Raw genomic sequence first — 20,654 nt, 5'->3', positions numbered from 1 at the left:
GTTAACGAGGACGTTACACCGCTGTGTAACGTAATTTACTGAATCATTCGATTATTAAAAAAGTAAATAATGGTGTGTGGATACGTCGAAAATGCATAATGGTTTTATTGTGGTAGTTAATTGTGATTCAAGGTTGGGGAATTATTGCTCCGGTTCATTCTGTTGTGGAAAGTTGACTTGTAAACAAATAACTGCTGCTTTTCTCGTTTCGTTTAATTAATTCCAACAAGTGGCATCGTGATGTACGTTCCTTTTAAGCTTTAGTTGTCGTGGGTGAGACAAAAATAACTCAAATTACGGAATTATAGTGATGAGTGCCGACTTGATGATGTTTCGTGCAGTAGTTTTTAGGTAGTTGTCGAGAGGTGAGTTTGTTTTTGTCTATATTGGATTGTTGTTATCAGAGATTGCCACAATTCAACTTCTCTTATCAGTCGTGTTGTAAAAAAAACATATTGGTGTTTCAGTTCGTGAATCGCTTGTTTTGAACTCATGTGTTGTTAGATACAATAATCATCACCAACTAATCTCGTTCTATTTTTTGTTGGTGATTCGTCAATTATATAATGTCCCTGCTCCGTTACCCAAGCTGTTCATTTACCGTGGAATTTAATAATTAAATGGCATTTGGACTATTCTTCGATGAGCTGAATTATCGATTGTCTTCTTCTAGTTCCGTCCTGACATTTAATGAGTTTTTAATTAATTATTATCTAACAACTCGCTGATAATCACAAGTTCAGTTTCAACTGCATCCTCGAACAAGTAAGTACCTGTTGAAATTTGTTGCGAGTCATTTCTGACAACGAGAGAACAACAGCGCGTAAACACGCAACCGGAAGTAGGACGAAGTTCTAGGTCTTCAGGTTATTATAGCGCTAAAAGTGAAAGTCCGGTGTTTGCTTGGAGATTTTTAAATCTTTTGCTTGCTGGAGCGTGGCAGGAGAGAAGTAAATTTTCCGTTTTCGCAAGTCTTGCGAAAGAAGCAAAACAAATTTGAAGAATGCTCGAGTGAATCACGGCAAATTCGCACTAAGTCTTATCAGAAATAAATATTTGATTCGGTATTTGGAACGTACGCTTGTGGGTTTTCGTTTCATGTGTGTTTTAATAAATGAGGGGCACTTGAAGTGATTGCTGTCGCTAGGTATTTAGACAAAATGTGGTTTTGAGTTGAATACTTAAATTACGAAATTGATCGATACGTTTTTGAACGATTTAATTGGTGTAGGAACAATAAGGTAGACGTAATAACAATTTATTGTTATTATCGTCCCCCACTTTGTCAACCTACAATTTTTTGTTGTGGATTTACATACATGTCATAAGGTTTTGATTTTTCAGTCATTCTGTGGTTGTGATTTATGTACGGTGTTTTAAACCATCTTAGAGTCATTTTGTGTTAAATGGATCGTGAATTCTTGAACTAGAGTTGATGAACTTTTCTGTAAAGGTAAGACACGTTTTATAAAAACAAATTTCCCATTGAGTGTTTTAAATTTTGGAAAAGTGCAACTATTCAGGTTTTGTTTTTTTAGAAATTTTTTGTGTTACAAAATTCTAGAAATATATTTTTTTGTGTTAAAAAGTAAATTATAATTATATTTTTTTACAATTTTTAAACATCGATATTTCCGTTTAGTTGGGACTCTGTGTTTTTGCCGTCCAGTTTGTCAGAAATGAAAACTCTAGAAACTAAAAAATCGAAGCATTGTAAATCTAAAAATTGAAAAATTGCAAATGAAAAAACGAAAAATGGTAAAATAAAAATCAAAGAAACTAAAAAATTACAATATTTAAAAACTGAGGGGTATAAAATTGTAAAATGTAAAAACACACATCAAAAAATTTTAAAATCGAAAATTAGCATAATAAAAATACAACTAAAAATTCGAAGGACTAAACAACGGAAAATTGGAAAAATAAAAAATTGTAAACTCTTAAAATGGCAAATCAACTTGAAAAATCAGAAAAATCGAAAAACTGAGAAACTAAAATCAAAAACTCAGAAACCGAAATCCAAAAACTGAAGAATTTTTAAAAATTCAAAAAGCGGTGTCACTTATTTTTGAATCGAAAAACCGAATAAAAGTAAAGTAAAAAATGGCAAAAAATTAAGAAATCAAAAATCGAGAAAAAGACAAATTGAAGAAACTAAAATTAAGAAAAAAAGAATGAGTGGAAAATTTGTAAAATCGAATTGAATACTCGAAAAAATGCTAATCTCAAAATTGTAAATTCGAAAAATTGCTAAGTAAAAATTCGAAAATTTTGAAAAGCTCAAAAAATCTGGAAATTTTGAAAATTCAAAAAATCTGGAAATTTTGAGAAATCCGAGAATTTTGAAAAATTAAAAAAAATTTGGAAATTTTGAAAATTCGAAAAATTTTGGATATTTTGAAAAATCCAAAAAACCTGAAAATTTTGAAAATTCCAAAAACTCTGGAAATTTTGAAAAATTTTAAAAATCTGAAAACTTTGAAAAATACAAAAAAATCCAAAAATTTGGAAATTTTGAAAAATCCAAAAAATCTGGAAATTTTGAAAATTCCAAAAAATTTGGAAATTTTGAAAAACTCAAAAAATCTGAATATCAAAAAAATTTAGACACTTGGAAAAAGTTCAAGTCGTGCAATTGACGAAATAAAAAGCTGAAAAATGGGAAATTATAAACTTTAAAAATTGAAAAATTTAAGAATGAAAACTCTAAAAATTGCAATTCAAAAATTTAAAATCGAAAAATTGTAGAATAAAAATCGAAAAATGGAATAACTGAAATATCGAAAAACTGAAGAATCTTCAAAAATTTAAAAATTCAGTTAAAACCGAATCGAAAAATTGAAAAAACGATATCAAAAATTCGTCAAATCGAAAAATGGCAAACCAAAAATTATTGTGAAATGGAAAAATGGAACAATTAAAGGATCGAAAAAAATCGAAAAACTGAAAAATTAAAATCAAAAAATGGGGAAACTAAAATTAAAAACTGAAGAATTTTTAAAAACTCAAAAATCGAAAAAATGAACAACAGAAAAAGTGAAAAATGGCAAAAAAACAAGAAATTAAAAACCAAGAAATTAAAAAAATTAAATTAAAAAAAAGAAGGAAAAAAATAAAATTTCTAAATAATGAGTCGAAAATTTGCGAAATATAAAAATTGAAAACTCGAAAAATTGCAAATCTCAAAATTGTAAATTCGAAAAATTACAAAATGAAAATCGACCAAGCACTAAAAAATCAAAATATTGAAAAATCGAGAAAATGGGAAATTGAATAATCGAAACATCGAAATCTCGATAAATCTAGAAACTGAAAAATTGAAAAATCGAGAAATCAAACATCAAAAAATCGAAAAATAAAAAATTTGAAAAATCCAAAAATTGAAAAACTGAAAAATCTAAAACCGAGAAGTTTAAAAATCGAAACATCCAAAAAATTGAGAAATCTAAAATTTACTGAAGAATCAGAAATCCAAGAATCTGAAAGTTAAAAAATCGGGGAATCGGAAAATTGAAAATATCGAAAAACTGAACTATTGAAAAATCAAGAAATCGAAATATAAAAAATTGAAAGATCAAGAAATTTAGAAATCAAAAAATCAAAAATTCGAAGTATTGAAAAATCGGAAAATTAAAAATTCCAAAACTGAAACAACGAAAAATCAAAAGTCAAAAATCTGAAAAATCGAAAAATTGGAGAATTGAGAACTTGGAAAATCGAAAAGTGGAATAATTGATTAATCGAGAAATCGAGAATTCAAAAAATCGACAAATCGAAAAATTAGGAATGGAAAATTTTACTTCAAAGAATTGAAAAAAAAAATGAAAAATAGTAAAACTAAAATATCGGAAAATGAGCAATCGAAAATTTGAAAAATCGAGAAAAATTAAAAATAGGGAAATTGAAAAATCGAATAAGTAAAGAATCAAAAAACTGAAAAATTCCATAATTAAAATATCGAAAGATTTAAAAATACAAAATTCGAAAAATTGAGAATTGAAAAGTCGAAAAATGAGTTAATTGAGATAAAACGATAATTTAGAAACCCAAATAATTGAAAACCTGAAAAATCAAATTTAAAAATCGAAAAACTGAAGAATCTTCAAAAACTCAAAAATTGGTTTCAGTTAAAATCGAAACGAAAAATTGAAGAAGCAAAAAATTAAAAAATTAAAAATCAAGAAAATGAAAAATTGAAATATGTAAAAATTTTAATATCCGAAAATTGCAAGTCGATATATTGAAAAAAATTGTCAAATTGAAAAACGGAACAATTGAAAAATGGAGAAAAATCGAAAAACTGAGAAACTAAAATGAAAAACTGAAAAATTTTTAAAACCTCAAAAATCGAAAAAATGAACAACGGAAAAAGTGAAAAATGGCAAAAAATCAAGAAAAAGAAAAATTAAAATATCTAAGTCGAAAATTCATGAAATATAAAAATTGAAAACTCGAAAAATTGCAAATCTCAAAATAGTAAATTCCAAAAATTACCAAGTGAATATCGAAGAACTGAAAAATCCGAAAATGGAACAATAAAAAATCAGAAAAATTTAAAAAACTGTAAAATCTAAAAAAAATTCACTGAGAAAAATATAAAAACCTTTAAAATCGAAAAACTTAAGGATTTTACAAAATTGAAAAATCCGTGTTAGTTTATATGTATACGACTAGAATCGAAAAATTCCAAGTCAAAAAAATCGAAAAACAAAAATTGCTAATTGGAAAAATATATATGTAAATCGATAACTAGAAAAATTGAATAATTGAGAACACAAAAAAATTAAAATATCAAAAAATTGGAAAATCCAAAAGTTGCGAAGTCGAAAAAATATAGAACCCAAAAAGTGATAAATTTAAAATTGATTGAAAACTCGAAATCGAAAAATTAAAATATCTAAAATTGTAAAATAGAAAAAAGTAAAAAATTAAAAGTCGAAAAATTGTAAACTTTTAAAATTCAAAAATTTAAAATTAAAACCTTGAAAAATGGCAAATCAAAAATGGAACAAATGAAAAATCGGAAAAATCGAAAAACTGAAAAATTTAAAAAAAGATAGATCTTAAAAAATGAGTTAAAATAAAATCGAAAAATTCGAAAAAAAAAATGAAAATCGAGAACCTGAAAAACTGAAAAATCGAGAAAGTCAAAAATTAAAATATCTAAAAATTGTAAGATCGAAAGATTTCAAGTCGAGAAATTGAAGAAATGGAAAACTGAAAAATTTAAGATTGAAAACTTTAAAAATTGCAAATCAAAAATGGAAAACTTAACTGAAAAAGCGAAAAAATCGAAAAGTGGAACAAATGAAAAATCGAAAAAATCGAAAAACTGAAGAATCTGCAAAAATTCAGGAATTGGTTCCAGTTGAAATCGAATCGAAAAATTGCAAGTCTAAAAACTGAAGAAACGAAATATTGAAAAATGGAAAAATAAAAAAAAATTAAAATCGAAAAATTGGAAGTCGAGATATTGAAGAAATGGAAATCTGAAAAATTGCACATCAAAAAATTGTAAAATCGAAAAATTGCAAAGTAGAGATCGAAGAACCAAAAAACCGAAATACATATAGAATAACTGAAGAATTTTTAAAAATTCGAAAAACGATCAGTTAAAATGGAATGGAAAAATTGCAAGTCGAAAAATTGAAACGAAAAATTGTATGTTGAAAAATTGAAGATACGAAAAACTGAAAAATCGAAAAATTGTAAAATCTAAATATTGAACAATTTTAAATTGAAAACTCGAAATCTTGTGAAATATTTGTATAAGGTTATGGCGCAATTAATCTAGACGCAACAGTCTTTTAATAACCACTCATTTTTTTTGACAAATGACTGATGACAATATAATGCGATTTTTTTTGTATTCAAGCCAAAGTTATGCTAAAATAAATATCAAACTGTTTTCTTATTCGTTAAAATGTAAACGAATTTTAAATCCAACAAAGTATGTACTGAAAAAGACGTCATTTATCTCTCTAGTGACAAAATACAGGACGCCCCACTTTAAAAACAGTGGAAATGTACATTTTTTAACAGAAGCGCAAATCTACAAATAAACAAGAGTAAAAAGGAAAATATGTTCAAGTTGTAAATTAAAGATGTTTCATAAATCATTCTTTCACAAAAAAAAGAAACACATAGAGCTGTCATAAAAACCAAAAAATTTGCAACAATAAACTAAATATTTCACATAACCGAGATAAAAAAACCTGCGTCAACCTGACCTCGTTACCATTAATTCCTAATCCAGTAAATTCTATACGATTAAATATAATTAATCGTATAAATTAACAAAATTTTAATGTCAATAATAACAATCACTCATCAACAAAACCACCTAAATCTTTCCAAAACATAAAGCGCAAAACCTGTTGCAGCTGTTCTTAAGTAGCACAGCTTCATAAAGACAAAACCTAATTAAAACGTCTACACAATTAAAACTAATATTAACTCAGACGATCCCCACAAAGACTCTGAGTCACCCAAAGAAAACACAAATATTTCTACTTATCTCGTCCCAACAAAGAACGGAAATATTAATTAGGCACCGTCCATTTGATAACACGTATCAGACTATAATCCGGCATTATAACTGCATTAACTTATCTCAGTTATCTTATCACGACAAGTTCCTGCTGCTAGTACTACAGATCTCTCCCCAACTAACGTTCCTATGTGTGTTTTTTAGCAACTCACCCGGTCAAGAAATGGCTAAAACCAGAGTCCCAGATGGAACCGGTAAGTATCGATTTCACATATCGTAGTTAAGTTATTTTTTCCTGAAATAATCCCACATATCATTTGTTTCAAATGACAATGTTGTTTATTATTGATTAGTAGACGTCATGTAGCACAAAAAGCATTCCCAACTTTGCATTCGCCGGGAAAAGTTGTCGGAAATGTAGAGGCTGCATTTTTTTTGTTTTGTTTAAGCGGTTTCAAAATTGTTGTAATTACGGTTTCATGGAGATAGAAGGTGAGTTGTCTGTGTTGTATTACTCATGGAAGTTTTTTTTAATCATGGTTGGACTGACGCGTTTTTAATGGTGTGAAATTTGAAACTTCGGGGTATCCAGAAATAAATATTTTTATTAATATTGGGAAAGAGCAGAATCGGAAGCGGGCGGGAAAATTGGTGTAAATATTTATTTGGTGAGTTATGACGGAGTTGATGGTGCTGTAAAATGACCAACAGATGCGGTTATAAAAGGGTTATGTGAATCACGAGTCGTATTACATTATTAATTATTGGAGGAAAATCCGTGTGGGAATACGTTTTATCGAATCGATAAAAGTGCAATTAACCTTCAAAAATTAACCAGACATTTATTTTCTAGTAGATTATTATTTATTTATTATTTATTTTCAGCTTCATTTTGTGGAAAAATTCTACCACTTTTCGCCAATTGAATGTTGGAAATTTTGTTTTTTTTTAATCTGATGTTCTTGCCGAATATTTCGAAAATTTTGGTCCGGAGCTATAAAAACGGTGTATTTTTCAAATCAATACGGTGGGATGCATATCCCCGAATTTTTTGTTAATTTTTAGGCCATTTTTTCAAAAGCTCAATTTTTCAGTACCAATCTTACGAAATTTTTGATCGTTTTTCGACCACCTTCGAAAATTAGCCAAAGATATTTTTTTGTAAAATTCAAATTCTAGAACTGATTTTAGGCTTATGTCTTTAAAAATTCCTGCTATTTTTGCAGAATCGCCAATTGAAATTTGACAATTTTAGGATTATTAAAAAAAATTCAAATCGAATATCTAAAAAAGCTTGCTCTGGAACAAGAGAACCTTTATATTTTTCAAATTAGCACGTTGAGATATACATTTCAGATTTTTTTTGTTTTTTTTTAATAACTTTTCCAAACTCATTTTTTTAATACTGCCACTTATGAAATTTTTCATAATTATTCAACCACCCTCGAAAATTAGCTACAGATATTGTAGATTGTACTATTTGTAGATTTCAACCCCCTAAAGGTATTTTCGGCTTCATTTGGTCGAAAAATATTACCACTTTTTCAGAATCGCTAATTGAAATGTTGGAAATTTTGGTTTTTTTTTTTAATTTGACGTTTCAGACGAATATTTAAAAATTTTGGTCCGGGAACATAAAAACGGTGTATTTTTAAATCAGCAACTTGGGATCCATATCCAGGAATTTTTGTTAATTTTTTGGCCATTTTTTCAAAAACTCAATTTTTCATTTCCAATCTACGAAAATTAGCGGAATACATTTTTATAATTCAAATTCTAGAAGTTATTTTAGGCTTCATTTTTTCGAAAATTAATGCTATTATTGCAGAATCGCCAATTGAAAAAAGGCAATTGTTAGGTTTATTAAAAAAAAAAAAAATTCGAACCGAGTATTTCAAAAAGCTTGCTCTGGACAATAAAACCTTTATATTTTTCGAATTAGCACGTTGAGATCTACATCTCAGAATTTTTTGTTTATTTTTTAACAACTTTTCCAAAAACTCAGTTTTTCAAAAATTGTGAAAAATAAATTATTATAATAACCAACATATAAAAGGGCAATTATGTTGTCCTATGAAGTGGAAACTAATAGAATCTAGGATGTGAAAAAAGTAAAAAAAGCGCTAATCGTAAATTTTTTGTTATACTATTTGCTACTGGAACTGTAAAAATTGTTATATTTCAACTGGTGATCTTGAAAGAATGACAGAAATTTTCGACGATACGAAGCCGAAAATGACTTCTGGATGTCGAAATCTACAAGAAAATGACTAGCTAATTTTCGCAAATGGTTGAAAAATGATCGCAAATATCAAAAGTGTGAAAATCAGTCATTTCGTAGAAAAATATTACTACTTTTCCAAAATCGTCAATTGAAATGTTGAAAATTTTGAGATTTTCAAAAAAATTTGGCGCTCCAGACGAATAGTTAAAAAATTTTGGTCCATAAAAACGCTGAATTTCAAATCAGCAGGTTGGCATCCATAACCCGGAACTTTTTGCTAATTTTTAGGCCATTTTTCCAAAAACTCAATTTTTTCAGTATTGATCTTCGAAAACTAATGAAAGAATTTTTTTTGTAGAATCTGAATTCTTGAAGTTATTTTAGGCTTCATTTATCTGAAAACTCCCACCATTTTTGCAGAATTGCCAACTGAAATATGGATTTTTTTTAGGGTTATTATTTTTTTTTTCAAAACCTAATATTTCAAAAAGCTTACTCTGGAACCTTTATATTTTTCGAGTTAGCATTTTGAAATTTACATCTCAGAGTTTTTCTTTATTTTTTAGCAACTTTTTCAAAACCTCAATTTTTTAATACTCGTCCCTTTGAAATAAAATGGCAATTATATCATTCTATGGAGTGGAAGTGGAAACTAATATAATCTGGGGTGTGAAAAAAGTAAAAAAGAGCTAATCGTAAATATTTTGTTATACTAAGTATTTGCTAATGGAACTGTAAGAATTGCTATATTTCAACTGGTGATTTTGAAAGAAAGACAGAAATTTTCGACGAAGTGAAGCCGAAAATGACTTCTGGATGCCGAAATCTGCAAGAAAATGTCTAACTAATTTTAGCTAAAATGTCAAGAGTCAAAATCAGTCATATCTTATAAAATGCTAGCCCCGCCCACCCGCCCTCTATTCTCTTGGCAGATATGTCATTTGCCAAAAACAGTCTTATCTTATCAACTACTATGAAATTTTTTGATGATTTTTTAACCACCCTCCAAATTAGCTAAAGATATTTACTGCAGATTGCATTATTTGTAGATTTCAACCCCCCAAAGTTATTTTAGGCTTCATTTATTTGAAAATTCTTACCGTTTTTGTCGAATCTCCCATTGAAATATGGCAATTGTAGGATTGTTAAAAAAAAATCAAATCAAATATTTCAAAAAGCTTGCTTTGGAACAATAAAACCTTTTTATTTTTCGAATTAGCACGTTGAATTACATCTCAGACTTTTTTGTTTATTTTTTAACAACTTTTCCAAAAACTCCATTTTTTAATATTCCCCCTATGAAATTTTTGATAATTTTTGAACCACTATCGAAAATTAACTGCAAATATATATTGTCGATTGTACTATTTGTAGATTTCAACTCCCCGAAGTTATTTTCGTCAAAATCAGTCATATCTTATAAAATGCTAGCCCCGCCCACCCACCCTCTATTCTCTTGGCAGATATATCATTTGCCAAAAACAGTCTTATCTTATCAAGTACTAGCCCCGCCCACCCGCCCTCTCTTTTCTTGGAAAGTATGTCATTTGCCAAAATCAGTTTTATCTTAGCAAGTACTAGCCCCGCCCACCTCCAGTCTTTTTATCCTAAGGACTAATTTTATTTCTGCTCAGTATAAGATCATTCACTTCATTCAGACCGAATAAAATTAATCACTGAAATGGAGGCAGGGTGGGTGGGCGGGGCTAATTATGTTGTAGTGTGGAGTGGTAGTGGAAATTAACAGAATCTAGAGAATCTAGGATGTGAAAAAAAAGCGTTAATCGTAAATCTTTAGTTATACTACTTGCTACTGGAACTGTAAAAATAGAGTTATATTTCGATTGGCGATTTTGGAAGAACGACAGAAATTTTCGAAGAAATTAAGTCGTACAAATTTCTGGATGTCGAAATCTACAATAAAATATTTCGCAAATTCTCTAAAATTGTTGAAAATATCAAAAGTGTCAAAACCAGTCATATATTATAAAATGCTAGCCCCGCCCACCCACCCTGTATTCTCTTGGCAGATATGTCATCCGCCAAAAGCAGTCTTATCTTATCAAGTATTAGCCCCGCCCACCCGCCCTCTATTTTCTTGGAAAATATGTCATTTACCAAAATCAGTTGTATCTTAGCAAGTACTAGTGCCGCCCACCCCCACTCTTCTCATTCTAACGACTAATTTAATTTCTGTTCAGTATAAGATCATTTATTGCATTCAGACCGGTTAAAATTAAATGAAGATAGGGTGGGTGGGCGGGGCTAATGATGTTCTTATATAGAGTGGGAGTGGAAACTAATAGAATCTGGGATGTGAAAAAAAAAGCGCTAATCGTAAATTTTTTGTTATACTATTTTTGGTAAGTACTACAACTGTAAAAATTGCTACATTTCAATTGGCGATTTTGGAAGAACGACAGAAATTTTTGAAGAAGCAGAGTCTAAAGGGACTTCTGGATGTCGAAGTCTACAAGAAAATGGTTAGTTAATTTTCGAAAATGGCTCAAAATCAGTCATATCTATTAAAACGCTAGCCCCGCCCACCCGCCCTCTGTTTTCATGGAAGATATGTCATTTACCAAAAACAGTCTTATCTTAGCAAGTACTATAAAATTTGATGATTATAAAATTTAATTTTACGATTTTTTGTGAGAACATCCATAAAGTAAAAAATATGAATGCTTTTACAAACCATAAAAATAGAGCTAAATATTTTGAACATTTTAGTTGGGATGTATCGGAAAAAATTGACGATGGTCTCATCAATTTGGGGGAAGGAAGGAGATAAAGTTTCATTATTATTTACCATGCTTACGATAATCTGAAAACGTTTGCGAGATTCCAAACTATTCGATTTTCCCTTAACACGGATTCATAAACCACAAGTACAAGAGTATGTTATTTTATCAAATTTAAATAACATTTAATTCGACAAAATTTTGTAATGACTATGCTTCCAATAATCTTAAAACGTCTGCAAAATGTCAGTCAGTGTTAAATTGCAAAGTTTGGATGTCTGGGGGAAACACTACATCTCCACGAAATTCATACACAAATATAAAAATTTTTTTAAAACAATCGTTCCAGTAGTTTCGACTCAATTACAATACTTCCTTAGCTTACGCTAATTAAAAATTCAGTGATTTTTCGCAAAATATTACGCAAGGTGTAAATTAACGCAACAATTTGTCCCAATACCATTTATTTAATTGCAAAATGTCCAAAAAGAATACATCTTGATTACGCCGACAATGCAGAGATAAATAGAAAAGTAAACATCGCGAGCTAACCTTGTAGTAGGTACTTTTTATGTCAGTTTACGTTTATTATCGCTGCGGACGCGTGTTTTCGGGATGTCTCTAAGTCGATACGATTCTTGTAAGTAAAAATCCATTTCAAAGCCACTTTAACGACTCGAACACTGTAAACACTGTAAACATTTCTCCGAGCGCAAAAATTTACATAAACACCGCATTATTCACACAAATAGCTACATTAAAAAACTCATCCACGTAAAACATGCATGCAATGCAGTTAAGCGTTTACACAGGTTGTCTACTTTCCTCGACAAACACCAACAAATATTTGTTATTATTTCTAGGTCACACACACAATATTGTCGATAATGCTATTAAACTCGAAGTCAGTGCTACCACAATGAATATATTCAGTGAAACCAATTACCGCAACCTCGGCTACTTTACCTTCACTTTTCGCGTGTCGAAATTCCCCGAAGAACGCTAAATCCGTCACTTAAACCGATAACGCAATCGCCTTATCACATTTTTCCGATACTTATCGACTGACTCATACCTGTCACGAAGTACCCAGAAACAGCTAGCCACTAATCCCAAATTCCCCAAAAGGGGCTACCACAAGCACCCACACCAATCCCTCTTCTATTTTACGAAACCTGTAGGTTCGTGGTTTTGCAGGGCAACCCATTCCGTACGACCCCGACTTCAACGGGCCCTCGAAGCACCGGTCCTGCACGGACATCATATGCCTGCTCTTGTTTATAGTCTTCATTGGGTGCTGGGCGGGGATCGCCATCTATGGTGGGTATCTGGTCTTGTGGAGACTGGTCTTGATGGTTTGCTTGCAGCGTTCACCAGCGGCGACCCGAACATGCTGCTGGTGCCCAAGGACTCCTGGGGCGGCCGCTGCGGCCTGGACGAGCACGTGAAGGACAAGCCCTACTTGTTCTTCTTTGACCTGACGAAGTGCTTCGGGCCCTTCGTGCCCTTCACGGGATGCCCGACCCCACAGGTACTTAGTTGCGTGGTTTGATTAGGATTAGGTGGTAATCATGGTTTGAAGGTCTGCGTCGAGAGGTGTCCCTCGGAGTACTTCTATTTCGATAATCTGCCAAACCAGTACCAGAAGTTGATATGCAGCTATGGTGTGGTGGCCAACAGTAGCAACGCGCAGCAGCTGGTGAATGACAAGAAGTGTGCACCGTGGTACTTGAACAGCCAGCCATGTAAGAACTTCTTGGTTTTTTGAGAAGATTCGAAGTATAATCTATGGTCTGGTGACCATAGATTATGCTTCGTGTGACTTTTGTGAGACCTAAATACCCATTTTATGCAGTTTTGAACAGATGTTTGTACAATGTTGCTGATAAGTCTTCGAAAGGGAACGCTAGAAAATACGACGACGAAATATCCGAGCTTAAAAAACACTTGAATAAAATTGCGATGTGGCTGTCTCTGTTTGTCCAAAATAGCATCGGGTATTTCACTGATAACGAGCACTACCATCAGGTACTTCTACCTAGATTTAGATAGTCTTCCCCATGTCGCTTCACTTAACTTTCAAAATCATTCTCCCGAACTGAAACGATAAAAGCAACAACTTTGTCTTTTCCGGTATAGCGTTACTAAAGTACCACCACCTTGTCACTCTAATCAAATAAAGTGATTGTTGTTTACAGTTGAAAAGAGATGCGTACCAGTTATAGACAGAACTCTTTTTGAAACCATCAAGGATAAGATTGACCCTCAAAATCTTATTTCGAGTATCAAAAACTTAAAAGCCTTGTCTCAAGCCGAGCAGGTAGGATTTTGTGTGGGCCGTGTTTTTTTTGGGTTTCATTTTTGTGTTGCTTAAATTGTGATACGAAAATTGTAGGGTCGGTACCACCCGCTGTTGATGCTTCCATTCTGCACCTTTTCATTTGTGCATGCCTTTTTGATAGTTTTGACTTGCTTTGGCACATCTTCATCGTCGCTTTTTAGGTTGGTCAAAACGTAGTAGATGATCTGATAAGCTCGTGGTGGCAAATTCTCATAGGAATTGGAATCGCGGTACTGATTTGTATAATTTATATAATGATTATGAGATGGTTGGCCGCTCCTATGGTTTGGCTTAGTCTTCTGGGGGTCATCGCGTTGCTAGTGGCTGGTAAGTACCAATCGAATCGTCGTAACAAGTACTTAAGTGTAGTTTCAGCTGTGTACTTCACGGCTGCCAAATACATCGAGTTGAAAGACCAAACCGATTCTACCACCACACAAAATGATAACCAAAACGTCTTCGAATCCTACGCTACGAAAAAGGACACCTGGCTGGTACTACTAATTATCGCTTCAATAGTACTTGCAATCGTACTCTTGATTCTGATTTTCCTACGCAAGAGGATCATCCTTGCTATTGCGTTAGTCAAAGAAGGCAGCAAGTACGACTTTCGTTAGTTTTTCCACAAATAGGTACTACCTTGTCGTTTCCAGAGCCGTCAGCTCAGTCACTTCAGTACTTTTCTTCCCGATCTTCCCCTGGATTCTACAAATCGGAGTCACTGCATTTGCAATCTGCGTCGCTTTGTATTTAGCAACCACAGGAAAACCTTTATACCAAATCAGAGGAATGACAGACGACTGTAGTACTACTTGTACGGACTACAAAGTAAGTACTGCTATCAAACTAGACACAAAATATCATCAAATTTTTCAGAACGGTGACCTATGCGAACCCGATTCCTTCAGAAACTACAATTGCATGAACGACCACATGAATTCGTGTCAAAACCTCACTTGCAAGTTCATCACAATGGAAAACCCGGCCTTATACCCATGGCTACAAGGTAGTACCACCACATCATAATCCAAAAAGTAACAAAACGTTGCAGCTTTCAACGTCGTCGGGTTTCTCTGGGGTACCTTTTTCTCGTCTGCTCTTGGTCAGATGATTCTGGCGTCGGTCTTCGCCACCTGGTACTGGACTTGGAACAAGTCGAACTTGCCCTTCTTCGCGGTGATTGAAGCTTCGGGGCAAACTTTGAGGTACCATATCGGTACTCTCGCCTTCGGGTCGTTCATCATCACCGTCTGCCGCATGATTCGAATCGCGCTGGAGTACGTCGACCAGAAGCTCAAAAAGTACGACAACGAAGTGACCAAAGCCATTCTATGTTGTTGCAAGTGCTTCTTCTGGTGCTTGGAGAAGTTCCTCAAGTTTATTAACAGAAACGCGTATATCATGTGTGCCATTCATGGAAAGAACTTCTGTTCGAGTGCTAAAGATGCGTTTATGTTGCTCATGAGGAATATAGTGCGGGTTTTCGTGCTCGATAAGGTACGACTTTGGTAGGTTTTTGATTAGGTTTGATTGTGTGGTTTCAGGTTACCGATTTTCTTTTCTTTTTGGGGAAGCTGTTTATCACTGTTGGAGTCGGTGCTCTTGCCTATCTCTTCTTTGCTACGGATATAACAGGGTTTGATAATTCAGGGTTAAATTATAATATAGTTCCAGTCATTATAATTATGATTATTACGTTCTTCATCGCTACGATGTTCTTCAACGTCTACAGTATGGCGGTGGACACACTGTTCTTGTGTTTCTGTAAGTAAAAATGTGTGTTGAAGGGGTTGGTTTTACGGGGTTGTGTTGTAGTGGAGGATTGTGAACGTAACGATGGGTCTAGCGACAAACCGTACTACATGTCTAAGAATCTGATGAAAATATTTGGAAAGAAGAATAAGATAAATTAGTAGAGAATAGAGACACTGCAGGTTTACTGTCTTTGAACTGCTATAAGTTCTGTGATATTATTTCTAAAGTTTGAACGCTTGCTTTCGTAGACATTCCTGAAACGGTACCGAAGAACCGAACTAAGAAAGCGAGGGTTTAAGCATTGCTAACGTCATAATTTATTTTTAAAGACTTTTTATTGGATGTTGTATGGTACTGTAAGATGTAAAATATACACTTCTATTTACTACACACTTATTGGAATTTAGTTACCTGTTCCTTCCTTTCTAGATGTTTCGTGATCGAGGTTTTTCTAGAGTATCCATCGCGGCCTTCGCTTCCAGACTTTTAGCGAACGCCGCCCGGCCGCCGTCACCGACGATGAGTGCATACTAGAAAGCCGTCGAGAAAAGCCATAGGCGTCGTACCGGGGCGGCGTATGGGTTTATTTCGTAACAATACTATGAAAACGTCCGTGGACAGAATTTCTCTCGCCTTTGAAGTGCAGCCCAATAAATTTTACTTCTTTGGAAAATTATAAAAAAAACAAACAAAAGAACAATTGGGGACAATATGAGATATATGTATTTAAAGCGGGAAAAAAAATGTTTTCGAAAAATCGAAAAACTCAAAAATCGAAATATCAAGAAATCGAATATCGAAAAATTGAAACATCAGTGTCGATAAATCGAAAAACTGAAACACCGAGAAATCAAAACATCGAAAAATAAAAAATTTTAGAAGTTTTGAAATTGAAAACTGAAAAATCTAAAATCGAGACGTCAAAAATCGAAACATCAAAAAATTGAGCAATTTAAGTCAAGAAATTGAAAAATTTTAAATGAAAAAAATCGAATAAGTCGAAAAATTAAACAATTGAAAAATCAAGAAATTGAAACATCAAAAAATCCAAAAATTGAAAAATCGAAATATTGAATCATTTTTATAAATTGAAAAAACGAAAAATTAAAAATTGACAAAATTCCAAAACTGAAACAAAGAAAAATCGGGAAATCGAAAAATCCGCAAAAAATTGAAAATTTGACAAATGGAAAAATTTTAAAATCGAAAAATTGAAGAATCAAAAAATTGAAAAGTCGTCAAACTGAAACATCGGAAAATAGAGGAATCGAAAAATGAAAAAAATGAGAAATCTAAAATTTGTAAAATCGGGGAATTGAAGAATTGAAAAATCCTAAAACTGAAATATCGAACAACTAAATAATCGAGGAATTGAAAATTGAGTATTTGGAAAATAGACAAATAAAAGAACCAAAAAAGGGAAAAATTGCGAAGCTAAAATATCGAAAAATTGAAAAATGGAAAATTCGAAAAATTGAGAAATCGAAAAGTCGAAATAATGAAATAATGGACTAATTGAGAATTTGGGAATTCCAAAATTCGATAAATCGAAAATTTAGAATCACAAAAATTTGAAAACTTGAAAAAATGAACAAATTTAAAAAACGAAAATTTGAAGATTCAAAAATTTGAAAAATAGTAAAACTAAAATATCGGAAAGTCGAGAAATCGAAAATTTAAAAAACTGAAATATCGAAAAATTGAGTAATCGAAAAATTGAATCTCGAGAAATTAAAAAACTAAAAATCGAAATATCAAAAAAATTGAAAAAGTTGAAGAATCCAAAAACTGAAAAATTTCAAAACTAAAATGTCAAAAAATTTAAATAATAGAAAAATCGAAGAATTAAAAAATGGAGAAATCGAAACATCGAAAAATCAAAAATTTTAAAAGTTGTGAAATTGAAAACTGAAAAATCTAAAATCGAGAAGTCAAAAAATTGGGCAATCTAAAATTTGAAATATCGAAAAACCAAAGAATCGAAAAATTAAGAAATCGATAAATTGAACATCAAAAAATCGAAAAATCTAAAATCCAAAATTTAAAAAATTGAGAAATTAAAAAATCTGAAATGAAAAAAATCGAATAAGTTGAAAAATTAAACTGAAAAATCAAGAAATCGAAACATCAAAAAATTGAAGACTCAAGAAATAGAGAAATGAAAAAGTCGAAAAATTCAAAAATTGAAACATCAAAATATTGAATAATTTTTATAAATCAATAAAAAAGAAATTTTAAAAAATTGACAAAATTCCAAAATAGAAACAAAGAAAAATCGGGAAATCGAAAAATCTGCAAAAAATTGAAATCTCGATAAATCTAGAAACTGAAAAATCAAGAATTCAAATATTAAAAAACCGAAAAATTCAAAAATTGAAAAATCAAAAATTTCATAAATCTAAAAATAGCCAAAAAGTGAAGAATCGAGAAATCGCTACATTAAAACTTAAAAAAATTGAAAAATTTAAAATCCAAGAAACTAAAATTTAAAAAATCAAAAAATTGAAAACTCGAAAATTTGAAAATATCGAAAATCGATACATAGAAAAGTCGAAAAATGGATTCATCGAGAAATTTAGAATTCGAAAAATCGACAAATTAAAAACTAGAAACGCAAAAATTGAAAATTTGACAAATAGAAAATAAAAAAAAAATCGTAAAATTGAGCAATTGAAAATTAGAAAAATTGAGTATATAAATTGAAAAATCGAATACGTCAAGAATAAAAAAATTGAAGAATTCCATAACTAAAATATCGAAAAATTTAAAAATAGAAAATTCGAAAAACTGAGAACTGAAAAGGTGAAAAATGGATTAACTGAGAAATTGAGAATTCGAAAAATTGGGTACAATCTTAAAAATGGATAAACCGAGATGTTCACAAATTGGGAATTAGAAAAATCGTAAAATTGGAAAATTAAAAATTCGAGCAATCGAAACATCAGAAATCGTAAAATCGAAAAGTGCAAAATTTAAGAAATCAAAAAATTGAAAAATCGAAAAACTGAAAAAAAAACAGAAATCGAAAAATCCAAAATTCAAAAAATCGAAACATTTAAAAATAGTTAAATTGAAAAATCCCAAAATTGAAATGTTCAAAATTTTAACATCTAAAATTGAACAACCATAGCCCATACGAAAAACTAAAAATAGAAAAATTTTAAATTATGGAAGAAAAAGAAAAATAAAAAAACTGAAAAATCGGAAAAATGGGAAATTGAATAATCGAAACATAGAAAAATTCAAAAATCGAATAATCAAAATTTCTAACAATCGAAAAATCAAAAATTTTAACAATCGAAAAATTGGAGAACTGAAAAATCTAATACCGAGAAACCGAGTAATCGAAGCATCCAAAAAATTCAGAAATCTAAAATTTAAAATATCGAAAAATTGTAGAATCGAGAAATCGGTACATTGAAACTCCAAAAAATCGAAAAATTGAAAAATTTAGAATCCAACAACCTCAAAAAAAAAATCGAAAAATTTAAGGATCGAAAAATTGAAAAATTCCAAAACTTAAATACCGAAAGATTAATAATTTTTGTAAACCGAAAAATCGAAAACTTAAAAGATCCCAAAACTTAAACAACGAAAAAGTGGAAAATCGAAAATTTGAAAAATCGAAATCAAAAAATCAAAAACTTGAAAATTAACATCCAAAAACTGGAAAATTGAAACATCGAAATGTCGAAAAATGCATTAATCGAGAAATCGAGAATTTGAAAAATCGACAAAACAAAAAAAAGTGAAAATTTGACAATATAAAAGTTTCAAATCGAAAAATTGAAGAATAAAGAAATTGAAAAATCGTAAAACTGAAATATCGAAAAATCGGGAAACCGAAAAATAGGGCAATCGAAAATTTGAAAAATCGAGAAACTGAAGAAATAGAAAATCCCAAAATTGAAATCTTGAAAAACTGAGTCATCGAAAAATTGAAAAACGGAAAAAAAAAACGGAGAAATCGAAAAATCCACAATCTAAACAACCGAAATCGAAAAATTTTAAAAATAGATGAATTGAAAAATTCCAAAATTGAAACGTCCAAAAGTTTAGAATCGAAAAATGCAAAATTTAAGAAATCAAAAAATTGAAAAATAGTTAAATTGAAAAATCCCAAAATTGAAAAGTTCAAAATTTTAACACCGAAAATTGAAAAACCATAGCCCATACGAAAAACTAAAAATAGAAAAATTTTAAATTATCGAAGAAAAAGAAAAATCAAAAAATTGGGAAATTGAATAATCGAAACACTCAATTCTACATAAATCTAGAAACTGAAAAATTGAAAAATCGAGAAATCAAACATCAAAACATCGAAAAATTCAAAAGGATCAAGAAATTGAGAAATCAAAAAATCGAAAAATCTAAGAATCGAAAAATTGAAAAATTCCAAAAGTTAAATACTGAAAGGTTAATAATTTTTGTAAACCGAAAAATCGAAAACTTAAAAGATCCCAAAACTTAAACAACGAAAAAGTGAGAAACCGAAAGTTGAAAAATCGAAAAATCAAAAACTTGAAAATTCCAAACATTGAAAAACTGGAAAATTGAAACATCAAAATGGAAAAACGGATTAATCGAGAAATCGAGAATTTGAAAAATCCACAAAACAAAAAAAAATGAAAATTTGACAATGGAAAAATTTAAAATCGAAAAATTGAAGAATAAGAAATTGAAAAATCGTAAAACTGAAATATCGGAAAATCGGGAAACCGAGAAATAGAAAAATTAGGCCATCGAAAATTTGAAAAATCGAGAAACTGAAGAAATGGAAAATCCCAAAATTGAAATCTTGAAAAATCGAGTCATCGAAAAATTGAAAAATTAAAAATCGGGAAATTGAAAAATCGAATAAATGAAGAATAAAAAAAACTGAAGAATTCCATAACTAAAATATCGAAAAATTTAAGAATAGAAAATTCGAAAAATGGATTAATTGAGAAATTGAGAATTCAAAAAATTGAGCAAAATCTTTAAAATAGATAAATCGAGATGTCGAGAAATTGGAAAGTAGAAAAATCGAAAAATTGAAAAATTAGAAATTCTAAAAATCGAAAAATTGAAAAACGGAAAAAAACGTAGAAATCGAAAAATCCA

General features: G+C 30.6%; 1 protein-coding gene across 6 annotated transcripts; it reads left to right on the top strand.

Moving 5' to 3' along the window:
• The first annotated feature begins 65 nt into the window (after positions 1-65).
• LOC135127262 (choline transporter-like 2) lies at positions 66-15,943 on the top strand. Of its 6 annotated transcripts, XM_064053694.1 has the most exons (14): positions 965-1,147; positions 1,345-1,453; positions 6,695-6,744; positions 12,653-12,775; positions 12,823-12,986; positions 13,038-13,200; positions 13,311-13,483; positions 13,958-14,123; positions 14,172-14,397; positions 14,450-14,624; positions 14,673-14,802; positions 14,848-15,293; positions 15,341-15,560; positions 15,612-15,943. In XM_064053694.1, exons 3-14 carry the CDS (start codon positions 6,714-6,716, stop codon positions 15,707-15,709), a joined length of 2,115 nt encoding a protein of 704 aa, XP_063909764.1. In that variant the 5' UTR covers positions 965-1,147; positions 1,345-1,453; positions 6,695-6,713; the 3' UTR covers positions 15,710-15,943. The 6 variants fall into 6 exon arrangements, with proteins under 6 accessions (XP_063909763.1, XP_063909766.1, XP_063909764.1 ...); XM_064053693.1 differs by lacking the exons at positions 965-1,147; positions 1,345-1,453 and adding an exon at positions 66-365; XM_064053696.1 differs by lacking the exons at positions 965-1,147; positions 1,345-1,453 and adding an exon at positions 474-765.
• The last annotated feature ends 4,711 nt before the right edge of the window (positions 15,944-20,654 follow it).

Source organism: Zophobas morio, unplaced genomic scaffold (assembly GCF_036711695.1).
Source record: "Zophobas morio isolate AGI-343-1 ecotype UQ-CSIRO unplaced genomic scaffold, CSIRO_AGI_Zmor_V1 ptg000011l, whole genome shotgun sequence".
Lineage (NCBI taxonomy): Eukaryota > Metazoa > Arthropoda > Insecta > Coleoptera > Tenebrionidae > Zophobas > Zophobas morio.
The sequence above is the reverse complement of the archived record's forward strand: the minus strand, read 5'-3'. Positions and strand labels throughout refer to the sequence as shown.

Bases quoted from the DNA above. Each gene is read 5' to 3' on its own strand.
- LOC135127262 (XM_064053693.1), top strand. From the start codon at position 6,714: ATGGCTAAAACCAGAGTCCCAGATGGAACCG. The intron at 13,484-13,957 runs GTACTTCTACCT...GTCGCTTTTTAG, and splicing joins ATAACGAGCACTACCATCAG to GTTGGTCAAAACGTAGTAGA. The intron at 14,625-14,672 runs GTAAGTACTGCT...CAAATTTTTCAG, and splicing joins CTACTTGTACGGACTACAAA to AACGGTGACCTATGCGAACC.